The 24,281-nt window shown below is 43.2% G+C and overlaps 3 protein-coding genes and 1 long non-coding RNA gene across 5 annotated transcripts; 1 reads left to right on the plus strand and 3 right to left on the minus strand.

The window, feature by feature from the left end:
- The first annotated feature begins 318 nt into the window (after nucleotides 1-318).
- LOC119745977 (FAST kinase domain-containing protein 5, mitochondrial-like) lies at nucleotides 319-12,102 on the plus strand. 2 transcript variants are annotated; one of them, XM_038222712.1, is made up of 7 exons: nucleotides 319-411; nucleotides 5,076-6,654; nucleotides 7,202-7,296; nucleotides 8,047-8,209; nucleotides 9,130-9,241; nucleotides 10,839-10,953; nucleotides 11,606-12,102. In XM_038222712.1, exons 1-7 carry the CDS (start codon nucleotides 370-372, stop codon nucleotides 11,687-11,689), a joined length of 2,190 nt encoding a protein of 729 aa, XP_038078640.1. In that variant the 5' UTR covers nucleotides 319-369; the 3' UTR covers nucleotides 11,690-12,102. The 2 variants fall into 2 exon arrangements, with proteins under 2 accessions (XP_038078640.1, XP_038078641.1); XM_038222713.1 differs by having other exon boundaries at nucleotides 360-411; nucleotides 5,071-6,654.
- A 1,979-nt stretch (nucleotides 12,103-14,081) lies between these two features.
- Nucleotides 14,082-16,283, minus strand: LOC119745137 (serine/threonine-protein kinase LMTK3-like). Its single transcript, XM_038221361.1, has 3 exons — nucleotides 16,036-16,283; nucleotides 15,254-15,378; nucleotides 14,082-14,419 (listed from the first exon to the last, which is right to left on the minus strand). The coding sequence occupies exons 1-3, from the start codon at nucleotides 16,281-16,283 to the stop codon at nucleotides 14,082-14,084; spliced, it is 711 nt and encodes a 236-aa protein (XP_038077289.1).
- A 2,142-nt stretch (nucleotides 16,284-18,425) lies between these two features.
- Nucleotides 18,426-20,973, minus strand: LOC119744791. The gene has a single exon (XM_038220928.1). It carries the CDS (start codon nucleotides 20,860-20,862, stop codon nucleotides 19,924-19,926), a length of 939 nt encoding a protein of 312 aa, XP_038076856.1. The 5' UTR covers nucleotides 20,863-20,973; the 3' UTR covers nucleotides 18,426-19,923.
- Nucleotides 20,974-21,309: 336 nt separating this feature from the next.
- LOC119744792 lies at nucleotides 21,310-22,964 on the minus strand. Its single transcript, XR_005273591.1, has 2 exons — nucleotides 22,789-22,964; nucleotides 21,310-21,796 (listed from the first exon to the last, which is right to left on the minus strand). It is a non-coding gene; the product is annotated as an uncharacterized LOC119744792 (long non-coding RNA).
- Between the last annotated feature and the right edge of the window lie 1,317 nt (nucleotides 22,965-24,281).

The following is a 24,281-nucleotide window of genomic DNA, read 5'->3' on the forward strand; positions in this document are numbered from 1 at the left end:
GGCGTCCTGGGGGAGGGGAATATTAAGAAAAAATAACTGACCCGGTTACCACTAATAAAATTAAAAACGAACAACTTCCTGGGGGGGGGGGCGCAATCTTTAATTTCCAGCAAAAAAAAATAATAATACTTTGCCGCCTTGCTTCTATTAAAACGTCACCTGGAGGCGCTGACGTCCAGTGTCCCATTTTGTGTTGTTGTTCGGCGAAGTGGTAATTCGGCGAAGTGGTAATTCGGCCAAGTAATTCGGGGATGTAATTCGGCGAAGTGCAAAATCGGGGAAGCGACTGGGTACATAGCGCCCTCTATAATTATTTTCCCCAACCAAGGAGACTCTCCACGGCCGGCCGGCCACGCGTTTCGTTTCGTCATGTTCGTCGCTGGTCCTGCAACTGCATATTCGGAGGATTGGGTAAATCTGCCTTTCACCACTTTTATTTACTTAATGTTTATGCCTACAATTAATTAGGGATGGAGGTATTGGGTAACTGTCGCAAGAGTCATCAGGTCATAGAGAATACAGGTCAACTCGTACGCGAACCAACTCGTACGCGACCAACTCGTACGCGGGTCAATTCGTACGCGAACCGACTCGTACGCGGACCGACTCGTACGCGGACCGACTCGTACGCGGACCGACTCGTACGCGGACCAACTCGTACGCGTGAGTTTAGACGATTGGTTTAGCTCACATGGACAGATGAAATTAGGTTCGGTACGGTAGGTCGGCATAATTTTACCTTTTTCTGAAAGGTTGAGATTTTCAAATTAAATGTAGTTGATTTTTGAATCCGCCAGTGCTACTTACATTCGCGATTTTTTAGAGAAGAATTCTGCGGTTTTTTTTTTTTTACAAGTTCGCTTGATTGATTGGGAAGTTGTCTTCGCGATAACCAGTATGTATAAAGAATGCTAGACCCGTGAACGTGGCTATATACATAGCCACGCTTCAGTCTATAGTAAAAACACTCTATTGTGATCCGCTGTTACTAAAATGGAGTGACCGTTCTAGCCGAATTTCGGCTACATTTGACAGAATATTTGCATACAAAAATGAGTTGTACATAAAATCAGCAGAATATTTTTTCGGCAGAATTATGAAGATGAAGGAAAATAAAAAAGATTGGAAAGAAATATGGCACATTTGGTTTGAAAAACCTTCTTTTTTTGAAAAATCCTTAAAACAAACCCTTGCACAATGGAACAGCAATATAAACTGGGTGATTTGGCAGACTTTCGAAATGGATTTAGCAGAATTTTACAAGGTATTACGGTCATCTGACATTTAGTCGGGTACCAACTGGTGATACTCCTACCGTTTTGCGCATGCGGAAGTCAAGGTACCAGAGTGTCATGCCTGTCTCTGATTTCCTGATCATTTTGAAAACATTCGTTGTGACAAAGTTGTGCCGTACTTTACATCAAATTTCTTGGCAATGACAGATCCAACACTCGCGGAAATTTACAGGAGACCCAACAAGTAAGTGATTCACATATTGGCGAAATTATACATGGTTATATGTAGCGGATCAAAAGATAGAATGCTGTCGCTAGCATTTACCCGACGGAAGCGCGTGGCGTTGTATACAACGCCACGTTCACGGGTCTAAAAGAATGCATGATTGAATCGCTGTAACCTGTGTATGCCGCGGTACAATTGCTGGTTGGTTAGACAAGTAAAATGACAAGAAAACACCGATATTTGCGAGGTCTATTGTATAAAAAGGAGCTACTATAAAAAAAAAAGGAATATAGCATCACGCATGCTTATACAGTTGTACGGACAGTGTCCGCCAGTTTTTTGCTTGGGCCAGATAGTTTTTTTAGTCCTAATTATTATATATCCAAATAATATTTTGTAAAAAAAAGAAAAAATGGGGAGTTGATTTTTATTTTTTGTTAAAATCAGAATTTTATATAATTTCACCGGAAATGCGAGGTTTCTTGGGTCAAATGCGATTTTCTTGGGTCAGAAAATTAATTTTAACAGATCAGATAATTTAATCCTTTAAAACAGTTGATAATTAGACACAAATTAAAGGGGTTTCCTTTTTGAATTTTATGATTTTTTTTCTTTCTGTTCGTTGATCTTTGCAGTATCCCAATAATTTTTCACTCGCACGCCGGCCTGGTTAAGGAATAGTTTGTTTAGCCCCGGCCGCCTCTGTTTTGACAAGCATTTGGTTAGCGGGCTATACCGCTAATTTCGAACCCTGATGTGTTATGTGTTATACCTCCATGGTTATTACCAAGCATTTCAGTTGTAAATAGAAATTGCTAGGCCTACGGATGTCCCCGCGTGTCTGCTTTTTAATTGATCAATGGTTGTGAACCACAATGAAAGTTGAGTGACAGGCAGTTGACAAGTCTGATCGATTTCTTTTGATCTTCTAAACCCGCCGGTTCTTTTAGGACACCGAACCGCGAGAACAGATCCATGGTAGTCCAGAGCGTTGCAATTGGGTCAGTTTGACAATGGTGACAATTAATTGACTGACAGGTACATTGATTAAAAAAAACACGAAAAATGCAACTGGTACATCGTTGCATTAATATATGGAATTAAATTTGACGTGACAAGGCTACAGGTATGCACAAAACGATACAACACTCGTCTAACTACAAAAATCAGTTACTTTATTATCATCATTCACGGGTTCACTCCCAATCACACACAACGGTCACACATTGAACTACGGACTACCCGTCACACTATTCCCAAATTCTTCCCAACCATGCCAACCCAATCCTCGAAACCACTCCTAAAACGGCCCGCTTACGAGTTGGTTTGCGTACGAGTTGGCTCGCGTACGAGTTGGCTCGCGTACGAGTTGGCACGCGTACGAGTTGGTTCGCGTACGAGTTGTCTCGCGTACGAGTTGACCAATCCGCGTACGAGTTGACTCGCGTACGAGTTGGTTCGCGTACGAGTTGACCTGTTTCCGTCATAGACTACTTTCAATCACGCATCTTTCTCGGTCAGTGTTGCCCCACCAAAGTCAAAAAGTTAGCACTACTAGCATGACTAGCAAGTAGCGCGGCACATTACCAACGTAGGCCTACATCAGTAAATGCCATTTTGCCCCCTGCCACTTTTCCTCTTGCCACTTCGCCCCATGACATTGCCACATTCGCCCCATGACATTACCACATTCGCCCCATTGCCACTTAGACATTGTCTTCTCTTTTTTTTACTTTAGGCCTAGTCCGAGTAACTTGGACCCAACTTATCGCCTTTTTTAACATTTGGACATGGTCTGGCGATAGTAAGGTCCAAGCTAATACCGAGACCTAGACAACACAGTCCCAAAAACCAACATTTTCCAACAAAAAACATCAGATTTCACCTTCAAAACGGCCTCCAAAGTACTAGATATGTCACCTGAGGTACAAGACCATGTCCAAATGTTAAAAAAGGCGATAAGTTGGGTCCAAGTTACTCGGACTACTTTAGGCCTAGGAAAAACTAGTCCGAGTAACTTGGACCCAACTTATCGCCTTTTTTAACATTTGGACATGGTCTGGCGATAGTGGGGTCCAATACCGCGACCTGGACAACATCATCCTGTCACTGTCCCAAAAACCAACATTTTCCAACAAAAAACATCAGTTTCACCTTCAAACGGCCTCCAAATTACTAGATATGCAACCTGAGGTACAAGTAGACATCGATAATTAAGATGGTTGTACTGAAGTTTACTTACGATCCGGAAAAAAAGTGAAATTTTCCGTTCATTTCGGAGAGCTCCCCTCGCGATCTTGAACACGTTAAATTCCCGATTGTGTTTAATGTTTGAACGACGCGATTTCTTCTACATGCCCAGCGTACATTCGATGGTCCCCGTATCCCGAGTGCGATTCCGTTTCCGAGCGCGCGCGATGCATCGATTATGATAATGAGTAGACTGGATCACGTTTGTAAACACATGTGCATTTCAAACGATAATAGGGAGTCGGGAACTAGCGCAGCTTTTATGGCAGGTACCAGTTCAAGCTGGTTCCCGATTCCCTTTTACAGTTCGAAATGCACATGTACATGTACAGTGTATGTGTTTACAAACGTGACTCATTATCATAATCGATGCATCACGCGCGCTCGGTAACGGAATCGCACTCGGGATACGGGGACCATCGAATGTACGCTGGGCATGTAGAAGAAATCGCGTCGTTCAAACATTAAACACGATCGGGAATTTAACGTGTTCAAGATCGCGAGGGGAGCTCTCCGAAATGAACGGAAAATTTCATTTTTTTTCCGGATCGTAAGTCAACTTCAGTACAACCATCTTAATTATCGATGTCTACTTGTACCTCAGGTGGCATATCTAGTAATTTGGAGGCCGTTTTGAAGGTGAAATCTGATGTTTTTGTTGGAAAATGTTGGTTTGGGACAGTGACAGGATGATGTTGTCCAGGTCGCGGTATTAGCTTGGACCCCACTATCGCCAGACCATGTCCAAAATGTTAAAAAAGGCGATAAGTTGGGTCCAAGTTACTCGGACTAAGGAAAAACCTGACGCAGTAATTGTGTTCATCAAAGTCAATGGACAGGAGAGTCCAGAAAAGGAAAAAAATTCCTTACTGGGCCACCACTTTTTAAATTTAATTTTCAAGCACCAACAGTTGCATCCAAATTATGGTTACTCCCTGCACTTTCCCTCCTCTACTCGGTGATTGTGTAGTGTAGGGCCTGGTTCCTACAAGGGAACAAAATCCACTTTAAAAGTATTAGAATGACCGAACTAGTTGGCAAAATTCTCAATAAACAGGTACTGAATGTCATAGATAGAGGGCAGGGTTTTGATTTTTTGAAGGAAATTTTGTGGTAAAATGACAATAACAGCGCGGCGACAACACGCGACCCGAAAATAAAGATGTCAATCCCCCCGCAATGTACCGTGAGCACGCACAGCGCGCTGAATCGCTAGGCACAAACCGCGCAGGAAAATCGTGATATCTACCCCATGAAAGTTTTGAAACTGTTCAAAATTGCAAAACGGGTGTCATTAGTATTGAGAAAATTGAGCAATAAAAAAAACATTTGACATGTTCGATTTCTTTTTCTTTCCAGTGTAGTTGATGACTGCCAGCAAGATGTTGGCCAAACTCCAGTGGTCTGCAGTTCCTAGATCTGCAAGCCAGTGTTTTCTGACAAGCAGCTGCAGATTTACTCGGCCCGTATGTCACCTCACTCCAGAAGCAAAGCCGTCAAGAGCTTTGCCAACATACCAACACAGGAACATCTCTTGTTCGACATCACTTTTGAGTGGCACGGCAAATGTAAAAGCTGTCCCGAAGCCTCGAACTCACTGGACATCGAGGGCCACAAAACCTAAAATCAGTGCAGCCAGTATCATTGATAGCGTCTTTGAGAAGAACACAGCGGATGCGTTGCCTGGCAACCGCATCTCACCAGAAGAAAGACTCAAGGACACGAGCGTTTACCTGAGTAATGTTCGGAGACGAGCGTTCCTTTCAGACTCTGGTGCCTACAGATCATCCAGTCTTGAAATTCTGAAGGGCCAAGAAAAGAGATACAGCAGTGTCGATGACGAAAGGCTAGAGAGATTGATGAAAGATGGTTCATGCGAGAAAATATCATCGCTCCCATCGTCTGAAATTATCGACTTTCTGGGCAGCTTGAGCCGAGCCCCCGTGACTAAGTTGTTTTCAATGCTTGGGTTATCTCTTGCCGAAGTTTCCGATTTGGCATGCCAAAATATTCAGAAGTGCAATGATGAAGAGTTCTGCAGTGTTCTGATTGCTTTGTGCAGATTACATCCGCTCTCGCTGTCTCCTGAAAATCTGGAAGACTTGGAAAAAGAATGTGAGCGGAGACTGAATACGTGGGACGTGAACACAATGCTGCTGGTCTCCGACTGGTGGATACACATTCGGCGAAAGTCGTCTTTCAATCAGTTGATTCTGAGAGCGCTAAGTGGGAAAGTGGGGGAGATGACGGTTGCGAATGTGGTCCAAACCTTCTATGTGATCGGAGAGTGCCAGTATGCCCCATCAGAAGAGTTCTTGCAGGAGCTGGCGGACCTATCCCAGCAGCACTTGGAGAGTTTCACCTGGAACGAGGTCGGGATCATGTGCAACGCCTTCATCAAGTCGCGTTCCCGTATCTTGTCCCGTCCCTTACAGAGGGCCGTCAGCGCCCGTATCTGCCAGGACATTAACAGCGCCAACAGCTTAGACCACTACAACCTGGTGACGGCCATGCGGTTCATCTCCCGCGCCTACTTCCACAGCTGGCGCCTGTTTGAGGACATCGCACGCACCCTGATCCCTCACGTTGCCGGCATGCCCTACCTAGTCCCCCCTCACATTGTGACGGCGTTCGCTAAAGTCCGGCACTTCAACAAGCCTCTCATGGATGCCGTAGGGATGCGAGCCCTGCAGGCAACAGACTCCGATGTTCGTCTGAAGGATGTCTGGATGCTACTGTGGTCTTTCTGCCGGTTGAACTACCACCCTCCAAACTCGACCAACTTCTTCTCAGATCTGATCCAGCATCTAGTTGAGAAGTCTGAGCAGATGGATCAACCTCACCAATTCATGAAGAGCCTGGTTTCTCTGACTTTTATAGAACAATATCCCTCCAATCTTATCAATAGAGCATTCAGCCCAGAAAGCCTCAAATCGTATGAAGGTGTGTAAACTTGTTTGCATTTTCCCGTTTTAAAAATAAATTTCCAAAGTGGAACAAAGGCATTGACTAGAGTGGTATATGAACCAGGGACCTTTGGAACACCATACCTGTGCTCTACCAACTGAGCTATCCAGCCCTATCGTGGCAGTTTCCAAATTGCTAATTTGTTCAGTGTCTTTGTTTAAAGGGGCGCTGGTTAGAACCGATAAACCCATACATGCTATGTAGCCAGGAATCACGCCCAAAATTATGATGCTAGCCAATTCTACAGACCCGGGAAATGGCTAACTGGGATCACACAAAGTGGACACTAGTAGTACAACCGTATCTGACTGTATTTGTTTTTCACACAAATGTCATTCTCATTGTTTCGACATCCATTAAAAAAATCTGGTTCAAAACTATAAACTCACAGCTTTTTGACTTGTATTGGATCCTGGAAAAGTTCAATGAGCCAACTTTTTTACCCATTGACAGGAAAGAGATGGGTATGAGCAAACTTTGAAAAGTTTTTTGCAAAAGTTATTTTTCCATATTCTATTTGCAGAGAATTGCCCACCAGATATTTACAAGCATCTGTTTTCCCTGGACTGTTCAGTAGCTATCGAGCAACCGCAGTACTCGGGCAACCGACTACCACAGGTTTGTAGAATTGAAGATTTGAATCAGATACTTGAATTAGAATCAAAGAATCACAGAATTAGATTTTGGCGAGCTGTGCTATTTGAACAAAACCAGATTGCTGTGTGTTATGATATGCTCAGGTGAGAACAAAGGTTTAACCCTCTAGTCACTGTAGCAACCAAAACTGCCCTGCCTATTACTCCCTGTACTGCCCGAAACCACCCAGTCACTTCAAAAGAGAGATCCTGTGAACACAGGTTCGTCTCCCCCTCCCCTCCCCCCTCCCCCCTAAGAATTAACGTCTGTAATGGCAAATTCCATCTTACAAGATGTTGGTTGCATTTCCCATTTTTCAACCGGCCAGCTGACGTCTTAAATATATCTGCACACATAAGCAGGACGTCATTGGCTTTGGGTCCCGTCTGAGGAAGCTTCAAAAAAATTTCCACAAGCACTCGGAAGTGTATTGAATTATAGGTAAAATATGTGTTTTGGGGGGGTCTGGACTCGGGCCGAGTCCTCAAGATTGTCGAGTCCTCATTGTTCGCGTCCGAGTCCGAGTCCCCACTATCCAAGTCTAAGTCCGAGTCTGAGTCCTTGAAAATCGGGACTCGAGTCCTCCAGCACTGGTTAGTGAAGGGCAAAAACCCAATGACTAAAACGTTTAGGCCTATAATTCCAAAATATAAGAACCAGATACAAAATTTAACACTCAGTTGTGAAATATTTCTTGTACAGTTCTCCCGTTTTTTTGGTTTTTTTAATCAGGCATTCATAGAAAAATTCTGGCAGTGTCCCCACGGCTCCAGAAAGGTCACTTACCAAAAGATACCCGGCTTGCAGGAAATAGTAGACGGACTGCAATGCATTCTGGGTGGAGCGGCATACCTGAAGGCATACCCTATCTTGCCCCATATCAGGACACCCCTAGGTAAGAGATCATATGGGCCAATATCATAGAGCTGCTTAAGCACACATTTTGCTTAAGCACAAAAAAGACCTTGCTTGTTGTAATCCGGTTGCCGGCCAAAACTCCATGTGTTGTACGTTGCTTGTGACTGGTATGTAGCTGTTGTTTACTTTGCATAACAAACGCATGGAGTTTTGGTGGGTAACCTGATTATATTAAGCGAAGTTTTCTTCTGCTTAAGCACATTTTGTGCTTAAGCAGCTCTATGAAATTGGCCATGGTCATTGGGTGTTTCCCTAACCACGACTTCATCTCCAGATTTGGCTCCAGAAAATGTTTGTATGGTTGCTTAAGACTTTCCATTGATTGTTGAACGCCAATACTGGAAAGTGTACTTTCAAAATGCTCCTATTTTAACCATAATTAATTTACTGGGCTGAAATTCGGACTTCATATCCCTTACATAAAATACTTCAATTTGCGACGGATCAACACACCTTGGAAATTCCCAGTTTTTGAGTAAAATCCATGCATCTATTTCGTGATAACCTTGTGGAGACGTATTCTCCTATAGAAATTGCTCTGTGGAGACGTATACAATCTAGATCTGGTACTGTGTACCAGATCTAGAGGATTGTCTTTTTCCTATGAACCATGCAAACATAAAAGTGCTCATTCAAGGACCACAGTGTCCATGATAAATGATTGTTTAAATTTAAACCTTTAACCCTCTCTCTCTGTGACAGTCTGGAGAGAGTTACCCTATATGTCAAAATCAGGTGACAGGTTTTAACAGTGACGTAAGCTGGCCTCATATTGGTACAATTGACAGGCTGTGGTACATGTAGTTTTGTTTACTGAAGGCACCATGCCTTGACTGATATTGATAGATGTGGTGGGTCAGTTCTAACTTGCCTTATTGTTTGAAATGGGTATTGCAGATATAGAGGTGCATCTAGACGCTTCCTCCAACCCCATGCTGCTAGATTCCAAGCCAGAAAGCTCTTTAGACGAATTGCTCAGAAATGCAAATGGACAAGAGGGTGTACAAAGGTAAGTGAAAAATCCTTATGATTTTGAAATTGTTTACACTTGAATGTCTGCTAAAGTCAACATTCTGTGTAATTTTTAGTTGATTTGGGAAGATTGAGGGCACATAGTGATTAAGTCCTAGTTGATTTTGGAGGAATCAAGTTTGGATTTTAAGTGGAATAAACAAGCTGAGATATTTTTGTAAAGTACAGAGGGTTTCCAAGAGATGAAAGAAAATGTTGTAATGAAGTGAGTACAAAATCTGAATTTTTTTTTTACTGCTCGATTATTTTAGATTCTTGCCCAAACCAATCGATGTGAACTCTTTAGATCTTCTTTTTGACTGTTCATTAAACTTTTACTGCACATCATTACTTAACGTAAATTTATCTACCCTGTTTATCCTGAATTCATAAATGCCTAAGACTGTTTACCCATTTCTATTGGTCGAGAGCCTGTCACATGGCCGGTCTTAAACGGATGATAAAGACACGGCTGGCTGGTCTTAAACTTTTTTCCAGTGTCACAGGAAATTTGGACTCAGTGCCTTTACCGTTTTATTGGTTGAACATTCACAATCCTCACGTCGACATGCACAATACTACCAGTGAGTCAGTATTTCATTGTGCTAAATTCACAACGCACTCACCACAGCTGCATCTGCGTGACATCGCGCAGTACAAGTGACCCGCACGCCAATCTCCATAAAAGGAGTTGTTTACGTCTTACTCTAAGGCTGGACACTCCATTAAATAATTAGAGGGGTGTTTTGAAATAAATTAAGTAAACTTGTTGAACAAAATTGTTGGAAATCTTTTATTTTTGACTATTTTGACTTTTGGACAAACAAGTTTTGATTTTTCCTGCCTGCAAAGATATTTATGAATGGGAATAAATATGTACTTGGTCGGTATTAAAGGGAATATACATCATTTGCTTTTGCTGTAATTTTCATAAATGGATGGAATTGGGGGGTTGGAAATATATAGCAAATATAGTTACACTGACTTTTTTGAGGTTTTGTGTTTGAAAATGCTATAAAAACCAAGAAAAACGATCATTTTCCTGTAGTCTGGTTCCCTGACTCCATATAAGAAGAAACAGAGCCTTTAACATACATTGGGGAATTGTAAGGTCAGGGAACCAGTCTAGCTGGCTCGTACCCGTTCATAGGTTTGTAATCGATTGCAAACAAGTGTGATGGTCAATTGGGGCCAGTATTTGAAAAAAAGCCAGTTGTTTCCAACGCTGATCGGCCGATCAGCGTTGGAAATTGATACAAAAATACCACTTTTCTTGAAAATGACAGTATACCAGGTGCCATGATTTTACAGGATGCTTTACACTGTCATTCACTAACAGTCCAGCAAGGTATTTCAAAATGATTTGGTAGTTTTATTTTTTGATGTTTGCAAATGTTGTATTTTCCCTTTAAACACTATGGTTAAGACTGGTTGGAGTCTGGAATGCTGATGACTCCAACCAGTCTTAAACATAGTGTTTAAAACCTCCCAAGCACACATTTATTCACTTAATAAAAGCTAGCGAGTCTTGGTATAACTTGTTAACAGTAGGAAAATTGAACTGGCTAATTGTTGGGTCGTTTTCATCTTTGTAGGTTGGCGATTCTGGCCGGCCCCAGAGCTCACTATCGCTTACACTCCAAGGATCTACTAGGAGTCCACGTCATGAAAAGGAGACAACTCAAGAAAGTAGGCTACAAGATTGTGGAGGTACGTTGATTCATTCTCATCTTCCAAACTACATAATCAAACTGATGACAGAGGCTTTTTAGTATTCACCAAATCTGCCTACATGCATTGGCATTATAGTTATCACGAAAATTTGCTAAGCACAGAAAATTTTCTGAGGTGGCTCGTGCGAGTCGCGCTCAGGTGGTACGCACGCACTCCGGGCTCCTTCGGCCAATAGGGTTACCAAAATGCGTGCGCCTTGTCTTTAAGAATGGGTGCAAACTGCAGTAGAGCTATAATTACAACACAGCATGATTGTGAAACACCCAGATGATCCCACTTTCACGCTTAGCACATAAATACAAAGATATATATATATATATTAAGAAAGGACTCAAAAGTTGCCTACCATAGAATGGAGGCTGCGCGTCCATTGCACGTACAGTGAGTATGCAGCTAGCACGCAAATGCAAAAAACAGTCGGACGTGTATCACGTTTAAAACCGCTAGCATTGAAGGTGAAACCTAGTAAAATAGCCTCCTGAATTCCAATGAGAGAGAGAACAGTCTGCATTCATTGAGAAAACGTGGACTTCTTTTGATGAAGTCGTACATGGATGTCCCCAAATTTGAAATTTGGGGGCTTAATAATTCCACATGATTATCTTTATTTAACTTTTCCTCTCTACAGGTGCCGTTCTACGAATGGGAACCGCTGCTTCAAGCAACAGAGCTCCACAGACATAGCTACCTCAAAGCTAAGATTTTTCAATGAAGCCAAAACCTATGCAATTGATCCCATTGAGTACGGTATTTTTCTTAGAGATAGGCCAGGCCACCCCACCCTCCAATACTTTCTCAAAAATTTTGCCGAAATATGTCAAGTTTGAATATGTAACTGGGGAGTATTTGCAAAATTGTTTGCAATTTTCAAGAAATTAAAAATCTTAAAAAGTGTAATCTGCGGAATTTAAAGCTCCTAATCCACCTGCAACTTTAAATCCATCCCTAAGTTTCCCTTGCACTTCTATGTTGGGTTTAAGGCATGTGGACTCAAGATTTGAAAGCGGATGATCAGTTTTTTAACGCAAAAGTTTTGCGGTTTTTGGAACGGATGACAGATAAACACGCAGGGAGCGAGGTTGAAAACATCGGTCAGCGACCCACTCGCAGCGAGCGAGGCCAGAGATATGAGTGTGCTGCCCGAGGGTGATGGCTTCAACCCGCCTGGCTTGAGGTCGAGTGAAAAGTAATCCTGCACCTCGTTCCGTTCTTGTCAATATAATCCCGGCGTGAACTGGTTAAGAGTCATTTCTGTAATTTCCCTGAAGTTCAGTGTGTTTATGGCTTTGCCCTGCATTTTTTTGGTCAGAAATATAAGTCGGAAAGCGTTTCTGCACTCCAGTACCATACTCATTAGCTCCTGTTATATAATTCAACAAATTGTTCGTGATAAACTTATATATTATGCCAGTTTCTGAAGGACCAAATGTTGCAATACTCCCTACATATCTGTTCGAATCACCCCGACGTGGCTGGTTCCAGCAAACCAGTAGAGGGCGCCCTGTAAGCATGGTTGACTCATGAATACATGCTACTAAATTTTGTCATCAGTCCCTAATACTGAGATGTAATAATAATAATAATAATTTATTAATTTATAGTGCGCAAATTCCATTTAAAATATGTTCAAATGCGCATTACAGTCATAAAAAAAATAAAAAATAAACAGACGTATACGCAAATTCAACAATACAATGAACACTGATACAGGGTACAAAAAATCAATAAAAAGCTCTCATAAAAAGATGAGTTTTAAGTAATTGTTTAAAAACATTCAGGCTACTTGCTTCTCGGATATTTAATGGCAGTGCATTCCATAACTTAGGTGCAGCACACTCAAATGCACGATCACCAAGGGTGACCTTGGTTCGACTTGCTGAGTAACTGAGGAGTGTTTTGTCATTGGAAGATCTGAGATTGTAATTGGATGAAGATCGTTTTTGGATTAGATAGCATAAATATAAGGGAGCTAGACCATAAAGAATTTTATAAGTTATTAACAGAATTTTAAACTCAATCCTGAATCTCACCGGAAGCCAATGTAAATCAAAAAACAGTGGGGTGATATGACAGTATTTGTAAGCGTTACAGACTAGTCTGGCGCAGGAATTTTGCACACGTTGAAGCTGTGATATTTGAACGTCAGGCAATCCATAGAGGAGGCTATTACAATAATCCAACCGACTAGAAATAAAAAAAAAATAAAAAAAAATAAAAAATAAAAGAAATAAAAATAAATGTAGATGTAGAATGCAACATTTTTGGTAATTTCCATAGACCCCTCCCATAGACAGCCATCTCCGTAGGAAAATTACAACTGCGTGTTCAACCCCATGTGGTGCATGCGTGCGCAGTGTGCAAAATGATATCAGACGCACATGTTGCTTGAAATTTCTTTGAAATCTAGCGCAGCCAATGCACATCAAACATTTAGTTCACAAAATGCCAATGCACTATGCACTTGATAGTCTGTTGGAAGTGCCATCATTTGACAGAGACCTATGGATGATCTCACCAGCTTTCATTTCTTTTTGTAATAATCGCAGCAATGTAAACAACTTATAAACTTTACATGTCCGAATTCTCTTGTTTCAAACAAACTTTGCAAAATACGTTCCTGTTGACGTGTCTAAAAATGTACAGACCCGGCCCCCCTGACGACACTGGACTTACCCGTCTTCTTAGTGGCGGCGGCAACGGGGACCGTCCTGCCAGACCACACCGTCCGAATGGAGGTGGGTCTGGGGTCCCCTGCCGGGAGAGATGAGGCGGGGACGGGGCCTGCCCCATGTCGTCGTCACTGGCGTGCACCTCCAGCGCATCGGCCTCCGCCATCACCACGGCCACACTGTCCCCTTGGCAGAAACGGTGGTGTTTGGCGCAGACATCGGCCCTAAAAAAACGGACTCCGCACCCTCTCTGGCAGGGGTATGGGCGCTCCGGGTGGAGCGCCACACACGCGGTGTTTAGGTGCCTCTTTAAGTTCCTCCTCCTCCCGAACGTCTGGTCACAGTGCAGGCAATGAATCGGGGCCAGGTCCATCCTGCAGGGGGAAGAAAGAGAAGAGCATTTGGTTATTTGTTGGCAATAACGGCTTGGTCGGATTATCTTCCGGCCACCCCGGGTGACTCTCCCAGGAGCCAGCACAATGGTGGTGAAGAGGGCTGTCCCCCTTCGGGCTCGGCCAATTCTGCATCGGATCCGGCGTCCTCGCTGCCCGGTCCTTCTGGGGCGGCAGCCGCCGTCGCCTCCGGTGGCAGTGTCCCCTTCCCCGTCTGAACTGGTAGTGGTCCCTCCTCGGCTAACTGACCACCCACCCCGGCCGGTGGGTCCTCCCGGGTAGTGTCAGTCGACGGACTCGGTGGTAGCGTCACCTCCTGGTCAGGGGTTGGTGGCGGTCCCCATTTTGGCAGGTTCTGCGCTACGTGCCTCCACCAGTCCACTTCGGGGATTTTTGCACGCGGAACGTGACATCATCGATCTTCTGTGTCACCACGAAGGGCCCATCCCATCGCTGCCACCAATGTAGCGTAGAACAATTCTTGGGTTCCTCACACGCACTCAGAAACGACTCCAACACAGGTATACTCGTTTCTGCTGGCTCTAGGCTGTTTATTCCTCACAAAAAAGTACACCGCAAAACACAACTATTCTCTTCAGCAACGAGGCAACAACAATACTACTGTGCATGCGCCGCCCGGAAGAACGGGCCTCCCCAGCTGTCCACCAGGGACTCCACTGCGCGGCTCCACCGTGGAACCGCGCTGGTGCCCTCTGGCAGCCGACCGGCATGGACGCCACAATATCTTGACATTCATTACAGGTCAGTACTCCGACAAAACTCAGGAGGCTTCTTGTGGAAATAAAACGTCAGGAAAGAGTGATTATTTTTGCACTATTTCATGACTTCTAAAAATGAAATTTTTGCTAGAAAAAATGTTTTGAATGGGTGAGGAGAAGGAGCAGGAATCTTGCAGTTGTAACTGGAAAGAATAGGTGTGGCACTTCTTCGGTGTGCTCGTGTATGTGACTGAAGCTGTCAGTACATTTTGGTTTTCTGCTGTTGCAAAGTTCTTCTGGATCAGATGATGTGAGCTGATTGTGTTTGTCAACAGTGATCAGGTGGTCTTTCGTTTCCTCCTTTGAGGATTGCTTTCTTTAGCCTACAACTGTTGAGCTCAACTAAAAGAGTTCCTTGTGCGGCACTACTGATTTTATTATTTTCTGATGAAACAACTGTTTCGGCAATTGTTGGCCGAGTGAACGAGAGACATACATGCGGAGCGCTTGTGTGCAAATGGACACGCAAGTCGGAAACCGAGAGATGGGGCTCGCTGGTTATGCTGGGAGGAGCGACCGTGCTTCGGCGCTGGAATATCCAAAGCCGCGCTGTTGCATGGGCTTTGTGGAGAAGGGACGAAAATTGGTCTGGGTCGGGGCACTCACTAACGTTAGCCACAATTCAGCATCAATGTTGGCCCAAGAATGGGCAGGCTTGTCTTAACCGGAATTGGATGTCATAATCGCGCCAGCCAAAACCCACGCGACGAAAAGTGGCCGAGCGGATCGTATCCGCGTACTTCAGTAACTGACGAGCACGATCAGCATGAGGAATCAAATAAATGGACGCAAAAACCAGGAATGCAGGGGTCCACTGCTCGATGGACATTATGCGAACATTTTGAGCAGCGTGAGGGCGAATTTTCCAAGCAGGTAACTCGTGCGTACCGACCATGAACACGCAGTCATTTTGAGTATTATTACTGCTACGGGCCGGCCGTAAAAGGGAACCAAAGTTGATGAACTCCCCGTTCCAAATCTTATCCTGGATTGGTTTAGAAACCCCCATCCCCAGCTCATCACAAACGCTAGTAAGCTCTGTGTAGTCAAGCGCAGCTGCGGCACTTACACTAGCAGTACTAGTAGTAACTGCCATAGGACGTGAAGTGACAGCCATTGAGGAAGTGGGACAACTGACGGAAATAACCTGAGGATTGGGGGCTGGGGAAACTGTTACAGGCAACTGAACACTATTAGTATTCTGAACACCAGACTCACCAAACTTTGGAGCTACAGGCGGTGCAGCTGGACTTGGCAGGCCTCCCTGGACCGGTGGCAGTCCATCTTAAAGGTGCGGCAGGAACGGCATACGTAGGAGCCGGCATCGGCGGAGCCTCAGAGACTGCAGCCCCCGAACGGCGTCGGCTGGGCCTTGAAGCAGAAGAAGAACGAGGTCTTCCCCGTGGCCTCCTCGCCCCGGAAACCTTCTCCGATGCAGCAGCAGCATTCTTCTTTGATTTCGGCATCGTTCTTATCCCACACAATTGAAGACGAAATTAAAATGTACTGATTAAAATCGAAGAACAAAGCTAAAAATACTTTTGGATTTTAAGAAACAAAACAAACAAAACTGAACGAGATAGGAACTTGGAAAATTAAAACTGGGAAAGTAAATCTTTGAAAATTAATTGATGAGATTCGAGAACGAAATACGCAACCATCCAGCAAAGACTGCTCTGACGAAATGTGACAAACATCCCTTGGTGTTCTGTCTGTAAAGGAGGCATGGCCTTGTTTCAGTTATCCAGTGACCACACATCAAGGGCGTGAGAAAGTAGGTCTGTTCCGGATACTGCTTACCAAAAACTGTCTAGGGGGCAATAAATTCTTTGAAGCCGTATGCCGGCCTCAACTGAATTGTGTTTGTCAACAATGATCAGGTGGTCTTTCATTTCCTTTTTTGAGAATTGCTTTCTTTGGCCTGCAACTGTTGAACTCAACTAGAAGAATTCCCTGTGTGGTACTATGATTTTATTATTTTCTGATGTAATACATTGTAATAGCTCTTTGTGCAGTCTCCTCTATTTTTCAGAACTCTTTATTGAGTTTGTTCCATGTGCACCAAAGCCCACCTTGTTCCTACATATCATCTGTTTGCTTCCCTCTTCCTGAGATGGCTTTCCTTTCTTTCGACTCGTGTGCTCTTTGTTTCTCTTGCAGATTTCCCATCTTTGCTGTTTTTATTCATTCAGCCTCTCCTGGAATTTTTCTAATTGGAGCATGACTTCGTGCTGGATCCATGTACTTAGTTTTTGTTGCCAACCCGTCCAAGCATTCAACAGTCTGTTGTTTGTCCACCTGACTATGGCCTCCAGAGTAATGATGCGAGCAGATGGCTTTTGTCTGACAAGCATATCAAGTAGTGCAAAATCTTGCTCTTCGATCAGATTAGTTGCTGGAACATGCTTTCTATGACGGTACCACTTCCCCCCTGGCAGATGATCCTTGGCATTGCCTTCAACGATCAACAGAATGGCACGACATACCAACTCTAGTGATTGAATACACAATCTCTCCACTTCAACATCATCACATGGCTCCAACAACAAACATTATTAAACCTACTATCCTTCTTAACTTGTGCCCCTTCAAATACATCTTCTCCATTTATCAAGCCGGATGGAGCGTCTTTCCAATCATGTAGTCTTGACCTGAAGCTGGTGCAGTGTGTTGTTTAATGACAGGATGTTGATAGCTTGACAGACGAGCTCTGTGGTTATTTTGTAAACTTGTGCAAAGTGAGTGATAATCTCATCATGTGTTATAGCCGACTACAGCTATAGACTTGCGTTGTCATAAGGTTGTGAAGAAAATTGTCCCATGGTACAATATACGCTTCCTTTAAGTCTTTATTTACAGTTCAATCAAGTAGAAACAATTGCAGAAAATGAGGTTTTGATGTACAGATGTAGGATGGAAGTAATGAAGTACGGAAGAAAGTACGGTAGGAAGTGCGGTAGGAAGGAAGGTTTTGCTGAAAAACAACAAAATATTAGGGGAAATTATAAACTAATACAAATGGTAGAATAAAGTAAATTGGGTACACAAAAAAGGAAATAAACAATGAGATATTAAACTAGTAATAATTAAAGTATAAGATAAATGAAGAAAAACTATACTACTTAAAAACTTACTACGCTGGGGGTGTTGCTAAAATGGGGTGTCTAACTGTGTGTAAACTAACTGTGTGTAAAACTAACGGTGTATAAAAACAGGTGTTGTAGGTTTGGACACTAGCAACAGAATGATGGGAAAATGGGCTAAAACTATGGTCAATGCACAGACAGTGTCCCCACAGGGTGAATTATGGCGCCTTAGGGAATGTTTTGGTCTGGAGTTGGGGGAGGTTGCTATGGGGACCGCCACCCAGGCCTGGCAGAGTTGGGCAAAACAAGGTCGTACAGGGATCGGGGACTGTGGTCAAGGGATCTTACACTAAATTGTACAACTAAATTGTACATACATGGTCTAAGCTAGATAATGAGGATACAATATTTTCTAAACCTAGAGATGATTAAATGGTATTAATTAAAGACAAAAAAATAATAGTTAAATAATAAAGAAAAGTTAAATAATACATACATAATAATACATAATAATAATACATGTGTCTTTGTGGCAGTCTCAGGATCACATGTGTCATGAGGAGTTGTCATCAAATTTGTACAGGCAAATTGAACTTGTATAATGGGAGGTTCTGCCATTGTTTGTATGATGTCTTCCATTGGCACACTAAGAACTTGGCACACTAAGAACTCAGCTTCTGTTATTAACTAGTTGCTGACCATCTCTCCCAAACGGCATTTATCTTCGCTTGGAGTGTGCGCCGCTTCTCTTGCTTGACTGACTTGCCTTCGACCCACACTTCTCGGAAGACATGTTCCTTGATCGTGGCAAGCTTCCTCTTCAGTGTTGGCTTCCTAGTCGATGGTTCCTCTGGTGGTTCGTCAGACATCGCCTCCAGCGACGGAATAGATGACGCTGTCGAAGCTACAGGGGATACTGACGGGTGTCCTGATCAGGTCTACGCATATCTCCATCATCCATGTACACGGTCTCAGTCTCAATTAACAACTGTTCAAATTTACTTACTCTTTGCCTTGATTAATGTTACTGTTACAAACGCAGCCGGGCCGGAATTCAAGGAAGATTATCAGGGAGACACATCAGAAAGCCAACGTTCTTTGGTTTAAGTAGCGATCGTTTGGCTGTGACAATGTTCCCCGCCACAATGAAGAGACGCTCTGATGGTACGATTACCTTTCATTGCATTAAACTCCTGTAAGGGGAGGGTTGCTGTGGTCTGCATTGGATCCATTTGGTTGACCTTCCTGGAGCCCTTGATGAAACTACCAGGAAGTCCCTCCCCCACCTTCTCCATGAGGGCAATGATCATTCTTTTCGGCTCCTTATAGGAAAATTGCAGCACTTTTAGCTATGTGGTTTAAACTCAGAACCTGGCAAGCCGAGGCTATCTGGGAAAATGTTTTTAAATTGAATTAAGAGAACCCTATATTCCAAGGCTAATTACAAAATAATTGTGTGGTTGGTGTAACTTACCAATCTGTTGCTTAGTCAAATACACAAGTGCTGCTTTGTTTGTGCATACAATCGAACCATGGGAAATTAAACAGAAGAACAAGCATGCAATGAAAAACTGTCAAGGTTCTGGTTCATTCAATACATGTGGTAGCCTACTCGACAGTTCCACACAGTCTTTTAGAGTTTCTCCCTCGGAGGAAAAATCAACAGTGCCATAGAAAGAGCTCCTGATTCATGTACAGGTATGAAATCTGCACTTTGATACACTTGAGACTTGCATTCATTTGCTCTTCCGCTTGGCTGTTGATCATTTTGTACTGTGGGTATGCGTCAAGTCGGTATCCAATGGAACTGTCTTTTAGAGTTTCTCCCCTACGGGCAAAATCGACAGTGCCTTCGAAATTTCTCTTGGTTCATGTATGAAATCTGCACTTTGATGCGCTGGCAACTTGCATTCATTTTCTCTTCCGCTTGGCCGTTGATCCTTGTGTATTGTGTGTATGTGTGGCAGGGCCTGCTGCTGCTGTGGTTGCTCACTGTGGTTAAGCTGGGGGCAATTCCTTGCTAGATGTCGGCGATCTCCACAGTTGAAACATCCAGTATATGGGGGTTTGCCCGATTGGGGCTGACGGGTGGGCTGATGTTGGAAAACAGCACACCCTCTAGTCGTGCAAGGCGTTGACCATGTTGGCGTTGCTCCTGGAGAACTCTGTCCAAGGCCTCCATCTGACCACGATGCATCCCCTTCATCTCCTCCAGTTGTTGCGTCATGAGTTGCTGGATTATCGGAGTGTTGGGGTCGTTTGGCCCGAGTGGGACCGGGACGACCTCCTTCACGGGTTGGGCCGGCCCCTTTACGTCTTTACCCAGGGCCTTAACTTGGGGCAAGCTTTGAGCCACCTCGCTCATTGAGAAGGACGTCTGCTGTCGTCTTAGGTCTGCTGCCTGTCTCTCCTCTTCATCAATAATGTGAAGTTCCCGGCGCACGTCCCGGAAGGCCATAAACCTCGGTTGCATCGGCGCCAACCTCTGCTTGTAGTGTAGGTTCCTCAAACCCACCATGAACTGTGTCGCCAACATCTTGTCTCGGCTCTCTTCCTCGGACTTCTGTCCCCGGCGCCGCCTCGTCTTTTCAACCTCCCTCAAGGTGGATTCCAACGCAATGGCGAACTCCATTGGGGTTTCGTTTCCCCGCTGCACCCTGGCGTAGAATTTGGCCACGGGAGACAGGGCACTTTTGTCTTCCCTGTATTCTTCCAGCAGCTCGACGAAGGCTTTCTGCGCGTCTAGACCCTCTGGTGTCCTACTCTCAAGGTTCAGCAGCACATCTCTCGCTTTTCCTCCTGTGTGTCTGACAGCCTCATGAAACTGGAGGATCCCTGGGGCTGTTCCCTTGCATCCAAGGAGGAACCGCATATCCCGGATCCAGTCCTCCAGTCGGGGGCCGTGTCGCTCCTTCCCGCTAAATGTTGGCACGCTCTTGACCTGATGCGTGGTCAACATCCTTGGAGCTCCCTGTCCTCTCTGCTCTGCCGCGGTGTGGAGTGGATCTAGACCAGCAAGACGTAGAGGGGACACTCCTTCTGATGGAGGAACCAAATGTGGGAACTGACGGTGTGCTCCTTTGACCAAGCCCAGGAGTAACTGCGTATGTTGTCTAGGGCGTCAGTTGCGGAGGGGTATCCGATATCAGGTGAGCTGTTCGGTGCTGTTCGTCATCGCAATCAATATACTCCCAACTCTCGACACTGTATTGGTTTTCCCTAACTATGACCTGTCTCTATGTCCTACCTTAAAAATTCCTGGCTAAGTTATATAAAAAAAAGTGCACTAGTACCCGGATTCTCCACCTAAAAGAAAAAAATGTAACCCAGAAAAATGGAACAAAGGAATTGGACCTAGGATCTCTAGAAAATCGCGAGGAAATTTAAGTTGGCAAAGAGACAGAGATTCAAGAGCTATCACTGGAACGCATTTATTTCTCCTGAACGACAATTAAAAATAAACTAAACAAAAATAAAATTATGAGACTCGAAGAACAACCGATTTTGTACCTGACACTTGACCAACCTTGATGTTCTCCTAACCAAACGAATGTAAATGACCTTTGACTTTCCCTAAAGATAAAAAAACTGCTATAAACCAAAAACTCAGTATAATGATCACAACTGAAACTAAGTAAATGAAGCAAAAATAGACTAAAAAAATCTAAAATGACACGAACCAATAGACAAAAAAACAACTCAATCACTTCAAGTCATAAACCAACCAAAAACCATAAACCAGATAAAAAAATAAAGAAACCAACAACTAAAACCTAGAACGAAGATTTAAAATTAAAACCAACAATAAAAACCTAAGATTTAAAACCAACTAAAATTAAAACCAATACAGCATCAAAAGAAGGTCATAAATCGAAAACAACAGCTTAAACAACCTGTAGAAATAATAAAAAGAAAAAACGCAAAGTAAGTATAGAACTAAATGAGTACATTATAAATCCTAATAATAACTAGGCCAACCTAAAACAGGTGCTCTATTCTGGCAATACCACACACTCATCCTTATCAATGTGATTAAGAACTTCTGACCACTGCATAAACAATCAACAGTGCTGAGTTGCCACAAGCATAGTTATGTGTGCTCCAGGTAACAACACTAACTTTCTTGTGCATACTAATGAGTCTTGCCTTGTCCATGTGCTTATCTCCAAGGTCATCTACTAGGCTCTGTGGCCACATCCAGCCACCCAGGCTGTCAGCTAGAGAGTTTACAAGTCACTTAGCACTTCTTGCATACGTACACTGGGGAACCACTATGCCTTAATTATTACCACAAAACATACAAAGCATTTCATCAACCAACTGCTCAGTGGACTAGGCAAAGTCTAAGGCCCTATTATCTCTGGTGGTCAACCTGATAAAAATAAGACACTGTGGCTGGGCAATGTCCCTTCAGTAAAGTAAAGAAATGCATCATACATGTGCACAAGTAGGGACTCATTATACAGAATAAATGACAAGTGAAGGATTTACTTCCAACTATCTAAATTCTAACACTATTGGTTAAAATAAAAAATCCAGCTATGTAAAAGATGAAATACACCTGTGCAAAACTTAAAAGATCACTTGTTTTCTTCTCAAGTTCTCATACAATAAAAAAGTAAAGTTGTACACCATGGGACTAACCATCGGATACGACATACATGTAGTATAATGCACAAAAATACATCGCGCAAAAGTAACTCTCTTGTGAATCAATCTTAAACTCCAAGTGTACTTGAACTTCACACTCCGTATAACAAGAAAAGAACGAGGACCTTTCAATCTCAGGCCACAAGAACAAAAGTACCAATTGGATCACTAAATATTTATCTATTAAATGTACTTTCACTTCTTAGTTAACAAAACAACAAAAACTTGAGCTTACCGAATCCAGCAGCAGACCAAACTTTCAGGGTAGAAAAGCCATAGATTTTCAAGGGAATCTGCAGAGCAAAACTAAATGATGCTGCCCTGCCTTCTACCAGTCTGCAAAATGAGGCATGGACCACATGGTCTCACAGATAAGGGGGTCTCTGTTCTGGACAGGATGTTTACTCTATCCAGGGGTCGTACACTACTATCCTCCTACAGCACTGCTATTATTTTACTGTGTCATAAACTTCTACTTAATTAACTTAAGAGGGCTACAACACAAACTAAGTGTATGCAAGTCAGGGGGAGGGACTCCTATGTTGAAAACCAAAAGCTAATGCAAGTTAACTATGTGGCCCTGCCACACATGCGTCTAGTCTGTATCCAATGGCACAGGCTGAAGACCCACAAAAGACAAACAAAACCTCTCTGTTACACGTAGTAGCCTACTCAACGGTTGCACACAATTTTATTTAGAGTTTCTCCCATACAGGAAAAGTCTACAACAGCCACAAAAAGTTCTCTTGGTTCATGTAAGAAATCTGCACCTTGATATTCAAGGGGACAGGCTGAAGACCCACAAAAGACAAACAAACCCTCTCTGTTACATGTGGAAGCCTACTCAATGGTTTCACACAATTTCATTTGGAGTTTCTCCCCTACAGGAAAAATCGACAGTGCTACAAAATGTTCTGCTGGTTCATGTTTTGAAATCTGCACCTTAATGTGTTGAAGACTTGCATTCATTTGCTCTGCCGTTTGGCCATTGATCTTTGTGTATTGTGTATCAATGGAACAAGCTGAAGACCCACAAGTGGTTGAGTGGTTTTATGAGGGATTCACTCTTTTGGATAGTGAATTTTTGGCTGTTTTACTTGTGTTGACCAGTATTCTCAAATGGAAACAAATAATCTATAATGAAGTCCTTCAGTAAAGTCAATGTTGTCCTTATCTTCGAAATATCTACCGATATTGAACAAAGTACTGCGAATTGCGAAACATGTGATAGCCACACAACGTTTTGCCAAAATGGCGCTCAACATACAACTCGGCAACTACTTAGTAATAGTCAGGTGCATATAAAAACGTGCAAACGAAATATGTTGTATGTGTTTTGAAAGTTCATTTGTCAAACTCTTCTCCATAATTTGAAAAACCTCGAACACAATTTGACATTCAGCTTAACTTGGTAATCGGTTGCTCTAAATATCAACAAGAAGACCCACAACGCCTGTTTTCCTCCTTTTGAGATACAGAGGGATAGACTATTCATCCTTCAACGACTTCAGCTCTTCTTTTGTTGGTCATGAGTTGTGGCACATCCACATCATCATGCTCCTCGTCAAATGCTTGAAGAAGTTGATGAATGGCCACAGTGTAGGTCGGAAACCCTTCTTCTGATGATGTTAGCTTGACACTGTTGTCCTTCTTTTCTTCTCTTTTGTTTAGTACTGTATGCAATGTACTTTTTTGAATGAGCAAATTATTGATTTGATTATTAGAAAA

This window comes from Patiria miniata, unplaced genomic scaffold (genome assembly GCF_015706575.1).
Source record: "Patiria miniata isolate m_02_andy unplaced genomic scaffold, ASM1570657v1 HiC_scaffold_7, whole genome shotgun sequence".
Taxonomy (NCBI): domain Eukaryota; kingdom Metazoa; phylum Echinodermata; class Asteroidea; order Valvatida; family Asterinidae; genus Patiria; species Patiria miniata.